The following is a 9,913-nucleotide window of genomic DNA, read 5'->3' as shown; positions in this document are numbered from 1 at the left end:
CAAATTGAAAATAGTTAAAACGACATAAATACCTTTCACTATGGTAAAAACTCCAACCTCTCGGATAAAATATGTGAAAATTTCATCCTTCTTAAATTCCACATGTGAAACTATATTGAATTACTCAATACTCGCTTCTAGTAGTGAAGTTATGAAATTTATTAAGGGGTCAAACTATGACGAAGTAAACACATGAACTAGCCAAAGAGAGTCCAACATATATATTATATTAATGGTGTAATTTTCGGTATGTTGCGCCTCCTATTCTCCAAATTTAATTCTTCAATTTTAACTTTTCATCTGATATATTTATAATACATTCAACATATTGTTACGTCAAAATTAAAACCAAATGGAATGTATCGAAATACTCCACTTGCCTTTTTCTTATATATATACACACCTAAAAACCTTCACACTTCAATCAAATTCCACAAGAAGAAAAAAATGTATCTAAGAACCCCAATAGATCGTGTACTATTTTCCCCATCATATCCACAATTTTCAAGAACTCAAAAAGTGTCTTTGAGAGTTCATTCAAAACTTAACAACAATGTGATAGAAATTAGTGAATCAAAAAGCTTTTATGAGCTTTTGGGTATTCAAGAAACTGTTTCTTTATTAGAAATCAAACAAGCGTATAAACAATTAGCAAGAAAGTACCACCCAGATGTTTCACCTCCGGGTCGGGTCGAAGAAAATACCCAAAGGTTTATTCGGGTTCAAGAAGCTTATGAGACATTATCGGATCCTAAATCAAGAGATATGTATGATAAAGATATGTATAAAGGTCTTCACTTTGCATTCTCTCCTCGTAGAAAGTGCCAAAATGATGAGGTTGGTTTTTATTTATTTTTTGATAATTTTTTTTGGATATTTGGGTGAATTAAAGTTTGTGTTTTTAAAATTTGTAAATTATTGTATTAAACATTTTAACTTTGAGTTAATTGATAACTTAACACTCTAACTCATCCTTGTTGTGTCTCGTGGATACTGGTGTTGATGTGACACATAAATTTTTGGAAGTGTGTAGATGATTATTTTATAAATTGGAGTGTTCAATTGAGACGAGTTGATGTGTCTAATGTGAATATTGTTAGGTGAGGGCGAGTTTAAGTAATAATACTATGGGGTGAATTAAAGTTTTTTTATGTGTGTAAAAATTTGTGGTAGTGGTGTTTTTTTAGGTTGAAATCAAATGGGGTTTGTTTAATTATCTTGTTTTAGTCACCTAATTTGTGTGTGTTTATATGTTTGGTGTCTAATTTGAGGGCAATTTTTCTTTATTGTGATTGTTGACAACTAAGTTGTTTGGACTCTTCACTTTCGATGTCATACATACTACTTTTGGAGAATCCGACATGCAGTTGTTGACATTTTTGAGGAGTCTGAGCAACATAGGTTGACAATACTCTCCTATTTTAATTTTTTTTTCCTCTAGAATTTGGTATGCTTAATGATTTTGTGTAGAACATATTAGGATATAGTTGTGTGACTGAAAAGGTTGACAACAAGGTCTGGGATGGATGGAATATTAGTGTTTGGCTGATATTTGATTTGAAAGAGTTGTAAGAATCAGGGGCGGAGCTAGCAAGGCACAAGGGGGTTGGCAGGTTGCCCAAGATCAAAAAAATTGAAAATGTGTATATAGCAGACGTTGAATCTCTTGACTTCTTTGTGTGTTTACTTCTTTATATTTTGAATTTCTTAGTGAAAATCCTGACTTTGCTACGAGTAAGGATCACTCATAGAACATGGAGTTAGCGTTGTTGAAATGCCATATACTTCTCAGTGCATCTCTACAACTTTATACAGCCTCTGCTACTGAAAATATATCGTTTGTTTAGAGAATCGCAGCTTTTGCATCCATATAATTGGTTTTTTTTGTTGTTGTACAGTGATATATCCGCGAATTCTATCTTGATATCTTCTATTTTCTTCACTGATATGGTTTTCTTATATGCATTTAGTCAATGGAGGACACTGGTGAATGGAAGAATCGTTGGCATTCCCAGCTATCTGAGTTGAAAAGAAGAAACACACACAAGGACTCTGTTAACAATATGTCATGGGGTGCACGTATGCGTAGACAAAGGAATGAAACATCGTTATAACGAATAATCCTTGTTATATAATTTTTATATATTGCTTGTATATTAGATATGTAATTGGAAGTGTTTGGTTAGCATTGATGTTATAAGTAGTGTAACAACTGTGTAAGTGCTAACCAAATATAGGTAACTGTTTGTACATAGAGTTATTTGAATCAAGTTGCTATTTTAACCATATCGCGCTATTATTTCTCGAGCTATTTACATGGTTTCTGCATTCGTATGTTGAATTTGTGTCAATCGCGTTCTTTGTTTTGGCAATGATTGATGCAAATAGAGAGACTTTTCTATTCATGTGCAGTTGTTTTTCAAACAAAAGGAAGAGTGATAGTGGCTTTCTCTTCATAATAGTATTTGGACTTAGAGCCGTCAATATGGGTCAATTCAACTTAAGTCAGCCCAGTCTACATGGGCTGTATAAATTATTGGCCCAACTTCTCATTTGAGGACCTTCAAAATGCTAACCCAATCCAGCACTACACGGCCTATGGGCTGTTGGGTGTCCAACAAACCTTTCTCATTCACCGCAGTTTCTCTTACTAGCAGATAAAACTACTAATATCACATCATATAGAATACCGATTGATAGACATTCAAGTTTATTATATAATTCATATTGATGATGTTATTGTTTTCGCGAGCGTATCCTTTCTTGGAGTCATAGTTGTTTCCAATCAGAAGTTAATGCATGCTTTCCTAAAGAATAAAAGGGAAATTATAGCCCAATGTTTTTGGCTATTTAATTACAAAATATGTACGTAGTGTATAAATAATGAATACTTTATACAAGTATATACATGTACTACAATTCAGAGGCGTATCCAGGATTTTGGAATGATGGGTGCACAGTGCACTATTGTGAAATGGTGAATCTAATTGGTTTGACACTTAGTTTCATATCGTTGCAAACAGTTAAAATTTTAAATCTATAGGTCCAAAATTGAAATGATTAATTAATTATAACGCCAAAAATGCTACCAATAACCACTTAGAGAGGTGTTACCTAATTTTAAAAAGAAAAATAGTACAAGATAGATACAAAATTCAAATTTCTAATGTCACTGAGAGGTGCACCCAATCATCATTCCATTATATAATACTTCGATTGTGGGTTCACACATCTATATTTAACAAAAAATTTAAAAATATAACACTACTATATATGATTTCAGGAGGGGAGCATGGGTTCATGTGAACCCGGTGACCCCCTCCTGCATACGTCTTTGACTACATGTAACATATACACATACTATATATCTATAATATATATACATATACTATATATATCTATACATAATAATATATACAGTCAAAGTCTATACTTAGGACTTTGGTCTTCAATCATGTTGGTAAACTAGATGATCGAAGATTACATTTTACCTAAGTTTGACTCTCTTGAAGGGTGATAAGGATCAAACATGTAGTCAAATCCATTAATTAAATTTTATAGAAAGTAATTTAACCAATGTCCATTTTTGTACTGAGACTGTAATTTCATAATAAGGGGGTGTCCATTTAAAACATGAAAAAAGGTAAGTAAATATGATTTTCAATATTGTCTCTATATTAAAAAAAATAAGGAAATAAAATTTGGTAAACTAATCATTAATTTTTGTCACTTATCAAAATCGAGTACTTTTAAAAGTCTATATATTTGAAACAATTCTTAAGCATTTTTCATTATCTTTTGATTTTTGAGCACTAAATCACATATTTTCAATGGCCTCTACAAAATCCTCCCTTCAGCCAATTTTGCTGCTTTGTGTGGTTTTGTTTTCTCTTGTGAATCTCCATCAATGTATGTTTAGTATAAATTATTGAGATTTTCAATGTAAAATTCGTAAAAAATATGATATTATTATTTAGGTGATTCGATAGTATAAGAATTGTTTTTAACGTAGTAATGTCAGTATATGAAAGCTAATTAACTAATCTATATGTTATTGTATTTTACAAAATGCAGGTGATGAAAGCGCGATACTTGATGCAAACGATGTATGCGACCAACTTGTGGTTCTTGGTGAACCACCCCATTGGTGTTGCACGTTGGTCAAACCACTCAATTGTGACTATCTTTCTCTACAAAATTGTCAAAATAATTGTCATTAATGATAAATTATGTGACTTGTATTAGTGATTCTTCATCATTTCCAAGAGTTTAATAAAATGATTTTGAAGTTTCAATTTGATTAAAATGACTTATAATCTTTTGTGATTTTTCTTTGTTAATTCAAGTAAGGATATAAGTTTTTTGTCTAAGCTAAGTGACTTATTATATTTGTTTGATCGGAAAATTTCTGATCTCCGTTTTATTAAATTCTTCTCTTAGGCAAGAGCTTACTCAATTCTTTTTTAAGCTTCCGTAAAGCTCTCCTTTCCTTTGAGTTGTATATGAAGAAATATAATGTCCTTAGTTGTATGTAGTTTTGTAACGTCAAGAACCATATTAATTAAAAGTTTGTTTGGATTAACTTGTTTTATGTGCTTTTAATCTGAAAATAGCTTTTAAGCACCAGATTTTAAGCTATAATAATAAAAATAAATCAAAAGTCGTAAGTTAAATTTTTTGACTTATAAGTCAAAAGTAAATACAAACAAGCTCTAATTAATCATTCTTATTATTTTTACAAATCAAAATTTTCAAGAACATAAACGACGTCATGCTTTAAATAAAGAAAAAAAATCGACTAGGGGAATATTAATTTTGTATTTAACTTTTGGAATTTTATTTTTAAAATTTTATAAAAAGTAGCTAATGTCTTCTATTATATTGAGATGAGAATATTGTAATTATCATATCTAAAACATGTAAAAGATAAGTAGTTGAAATTTTAAATATTGTGTCTCTAGATGAAAATTAGGTAATAAAGCTTGGTAAGTTAATCATAAGTTTATGTCCATTATTAAAATTATATACGTCGATAGAACTATATATTTGTGAGAATTTCATATGTATTTCTTTCTTTTTTTTATCAGTGAGCGCTAAATCATATATATATGTTCAATGGCCTCTATTAAATTCTCCATTGGATCAATTTTGCTAATTTTTTTGGTTTCGTTTTCTTTATTAGCTCTCCATCAATGTATGCTCAAATATATTTATTTCTTTATACTTATATTATTATTATTATTATTATTATTATTATTATTATTATTATTATTATTATTATTATTATTATTATTATTATGTACCATACAAAAAGTATACTTTTGGGTAATATGAGATTTATTTTTTACATATTTTGTTAATGTATAAAATTAATCGAATAATGATATTCATTTTTATTTCATGAAATACAGGTGATAAAAATACCCAAGTTAAAGCAGACGCGGCACCCGATCAGTGCATCCCAATTCATGAGCAAAGCAATCCAGTACCCATATGGTGTTGCCCAGCAAATATAGAATGCTATGATACTAACCAAACATGTCATAATAATTGTCACTAATTATGATAACTTTTCGAGTAAAATATAATATTATTAATTCGAGAAAGCATTATGAATTTCCTCAATTAGTACTCATGAGTTTCATGTTACTAATTTTGTTGATGTATTACTAAAACAAAAATAACTTGATAACTATAACGTTAATAAAGTTCAATTTTCAGCTATCGATAGTATATACTCTAATTTTGTATATTTATATCATATGTATCTTACATTTTCTCTATCAATTTGAAGTTGAACATTTTATACTCTTGTGCTTCTCTCTCGACGCAAAAGCTTATTCATTTGCAACCAAAAAAATATGGGTTACCAAAATATTTATGGGTTAATTGATGTTAAATAGCGTACTTTGTAGTTAGTTATAGATATGCATTAATTTGAATTTTGAATTATCAAAATTTGATATATAGTTTGTATCGTATAGGACTCTTCTAGGTATAGGATTTGTTATTTTCGTAGGAGTTAACTGCATCGATTGTTCCTATATTTTGTATCTATAAAAGAGTACCTTGCTCTTTCATTATAATAAGATTGATACTTGGTTTTACCACATTTATCCGTTGGACAAATAAGGAAAAATTATCAAAATTTGAGAAAATATCTCTTGTGCGTATATTTTTTTTACCACATATATATAGACTAAAACTAATTTGGTAAATCAATTATTTATTTGTGTTAGTTACCAAAATGAAGTACTTTTATAGGCTATATATATGTGGGAAAATTTCATAATATAAGTATTTCTCACTATTTTTAGACTTTAGAACATTAAAGCATATTTATCTTCAATGGCCCCTACAAAATTTTCCCTTCAATCAATTTTGTTGCTTTCAATGGTTTTGTTCTCTATATTTGCTCTTCATCATTGTATGTCCAAATTCATTTTTTTATATATACTTATTATTATTATCGTCATTATGCGCAACAAATAATTTAACAACATGAAATTATAATTCTTCGTTTTACGAATGGCTACATGCATGTAATTATTATATTTTAGTAATCGATCTGATAGTATAAGAACTTTTGTTATTGTATAGAAACTAATCGAGATGTTTTATTGTTTTAAAAAAAATGCAGGTGATGAAAATACGAGAGTTACTCCAGAATTTAATACCGATGTATGCATTCCGCTTTTGAGTCCTGGCGACCCACCCAAATGGTGTTGCCATACGAACAATCCACCCACATGTGGCTATGTTTCTCTAAAAGAATGTCATGCTCATTGTCATAAATGAAAATTTTCAAAAAATAATTATGTTAATTAATTTGCGAAAGCATTATGATTATTCTCAATTAGTACGTGTGATCAGTTTCATGTTACTAGTTAATTACGTTGATGTATTAATTATTTATTTAAATAAAAGAACTTGATTATTATTAAGAAAGCTCATTTTCAGTTATAATATATACTTTAAATTCATATATCTGATTTACTATGAGTTTTTCACCACCATTTAAAAAGTAATAAGAAAATAGCAACACTTGAATGCATAATTCCTTTTTAAAAAATAAAATGATCCCTATTTAATTAAAATATGGAAAAACTTATAAACTTTAAACTCATAAATATATCATTTCTTGTAATTCACTTGTCAATTCTTTGGATTCCAACATCGTTTTTTGGAGTCAATTTATTCTCATGTGTTTATAAATGGAGGAACTTTGTCCAAAACTATTTTCAATATTTATGAGCTTATCGATAATATCTTTATTGTTGCACCTAAACAAACACATAAGTAAAAATTAGTAGGGAAGACTAGTTTTCGAGTTTATTATTAGTTTTAGCTACCATTTGAAGAGTAATGGAGAAATAGATAGTGAGACTCGAATTCTCAAACATCTGTATAAACATGACCCGAGGTGAATCTGCCTTAAATAGGAATAATGGGCACACCACTTGTTTGTCATTCAAAAATATGACTTATGAGTGTCACTTTAATTTTTAGTCTACAAAAAATAAAAGATCATATAAGGAGAATGACTATTTATCTCAGATTGAAAGATAAATTTAATTTTTAAAATAAAATTAAGAGGTCTAAACGGTTTTCGCCCTATAATTTTTTTTTATCAAACTAATTAGACTAAACAAATTCATGTACTAAGTACCAAAAAGAAAAAGACAGGAATATAGTTTTTGTTTTAAACAAACATTTTAGGAATAAAAACAAATGGCAATAAGGAGGAATGAATGTGTAGGATACATTTCACATTTTATTTTATTTTTTTGGGTAAAATTTCACATATTCACGCACAAGTAATAAAAGGAAATGGTAAAGAAATATTAGTAAATCAAATAAATGATAATAAGTAAATAGTAAAGAAAAACAAAAAGAGTTATTTTAGAAATACAATAAATTATAGTGGTGACGAATAAGTGAGTTGAATATATTTAATTTTTTCCCAATTTTATACTCAACAAGAAATAGATATATACTAGTAGAAATACTAGATTGGTATATATATATATATATATACCATATCAGCCTTTTTAGGTAAAATCATTATTAATATATAGACCAAGAAGAAACAATTTTAAATTAATCATTAGTTTTCCTTAATTATCAAAATCAAGTACTTTCATAAGTCTATATATTTGAGAGAATTTCATAAGTATTTCTCACAATTTTTAGACTCTTGAGCACTTGAAAAATATATTTTTCAATGGCCTTTACAAAGTTCCCCCTTCAATCAGTTTTGCTATTTTGCTTGGTTTTGTTTTCCTTGTTGGCTCTTCATCATTGTAAGTCCACATTTTTCCCTATTAACATGTCTTGTTTTAAATGTTATTTTCACTTTTTAATGTTATTATAAAATTTTATATACTCTTATAATTGAATTTCATGAAATACAGGTGATGAAGATATAAATGTGAAATCAGACGCGGCAACCTATCAATGCATCCCAGTTCATGAGCAAGGCAATCCAGTACCCATATGGTGTTGCCCAGCAATTTCAGAATGCTATGATACTAACCAAATATGTCAGGATAATTGTCACATGATAATTTTTCAAGTAAAATATAATATTATTAATTCGAGAAAACATTAATAGTTTTATCCTCAATTAGTACTCATGAGTTTCATGTTACTAATTATATTGATGTATTACTAAAATAAAAACAACTTTGATTATAACCTTAATAAAATTCAATTTCAGCTATTGATATTATATAGTCTAATTTCGTATATTTATCTTACATTTCTCTATCGATTTGAAGTTGAACATTTATATATTAGTGTTTCTCTCTCGACGCAAAAGCTAATTCATTTGTGACCAAAAAAAATTATGGGTTACCAAAATATTTCCAATATTTATGGGTTTATTGATGTTATTTTCATGTTGGACAAATACGGAAAAATTATCAAAAATTGATAAAATATCTATTGTGCATAGATTTTTTTATAATACATACATAGACTAAAACTACTTTGGTAAATCTGTGTTGGTTACCAAAATGAAGTACATTTATAGGCTATATATTGGGGAAAATTTCATTAATATAAGTATTTCTCACTATTTTTAGACTTAAGAACATTAAAGTATATTTATCTTCAATGACCTCTACAAAATTTTCCATTCAATCTATTTTGTTGCTTTCAATGGTTTTTTTCTCTATATTTGCTCTTCATCATTGTATGTCCATATACATTTTTCTTATATACTTATACTTTATTATTATTTTTATTATTATTATTATTATTTATATATTATTATTATTATTATTATTTTTATCTGATAGTATAAGAACTTTTGTTATTGTATAGAAACAAATAGTGATATTTTCTTGTTTTTAAAAAAAATGTAAGTAATAAAAGTACAAACTTATCAGAACTTAACATTGATGTATGTATCTCGCTTATGAGTCACGGTGAGCCACCCAAATGGTGTTGCCATACGAACAATCCACCGGCATGTGGCTATGTTTCTCTACCCCAATGTCATGCTCATTGTCATAAATGAAATTTTTCAAAAAAATAATTATGTTAATTAATTTGAGAAAGCATTATGATTTTTCTCAATTAAAACGTGTGAGTTTCATGTTACTAGTTAGTTAAGTTGATGTATTAATTATTTAATTAAATAAAAGAACTCATTATCATTAAGAAAGTTCATTTTCCGTTATTGATATATTCTTTAAATTCATATATCTGATTTAGTATGAGTTTTTAGCCACCATTTAACGTGTAATAAGGGAATAGCCACACTTGAATGCACAATTCTTTTTTTGGTATAAAATTTTCAACATTTTAAAACACGAAAAAACTTATAAAGGTATGAACTCTCGAACTTTGAACCTCATGAATATATCATTCTTGTATGATTCACTTGTCGATCCTTTGGATATTCCAA

General features: G+C 28.2%; 1 protein-coding gene across 1 annotated transcript; it reads left to right on the top strand.

The window, feature by feature from the left end:
• The first annotated feature begins 411 nt into the window (after nucleotides 1-411).
• On the top strand, nucleotides 412-2,286 carry LOC125808894 (chaperone protein dnaJ 20, chloroplastic-like). Its single transcript, XM_049488565.1, has 2 exons — nucleotides 412-837; nucleotides 1,971-2,286. Exons 1-2 carry the CDS (start codon nucleotides 448-450, stop codon nucleotides 2,112-2,114), a joined length of 534 nt encoding a protein of 177 aa, XP_049344522.1. The 5' UTR covers nucleotides 412-447; the 3' UTR covers nucleotides 2,115-2,286.
• The last annotated feature ends 7,627 nt before the right edge of the window (nucleotides 2,287-9,913 follow it).

Source organism: Solanum verrucosum, unplaced genomic scaffold (genome assembly GCF_900185275.1).
Source record: "Solanum verrucosum unplaced genomic scaffold, falcon-dt-bn FXZP01000218.1, whole genome shotgun sequence".
In the NCBI taxonomy this organism is placed as follows: domain Eukaryota; kingdom Viridiplantae; phylum Streptophyta; class Magnoliopsida; order Solanales; family Solanaceae; genus Solanum; species Solanum verrucosum.
This window is presented reverse-complemented; position numbering and strand designations above follow the sequence as displayed.

Bases quoted from the DNA above. Each gene is read 5' to 3' on its own strand.
- LOC125808894 (XM_049488565.1), top strand. From the start codon at position 448: ATGTATCTAAGAACCCCAATAGATCGTGTACTATTTTCCCCATCATAT. The intron at 838-1,970 runs GTTGGTTTTTAT...ATATGCATTTAG, and splicing joins GAAAGTGCCAAAATGATGAG to TCAATGGAGGACACTGGTGA.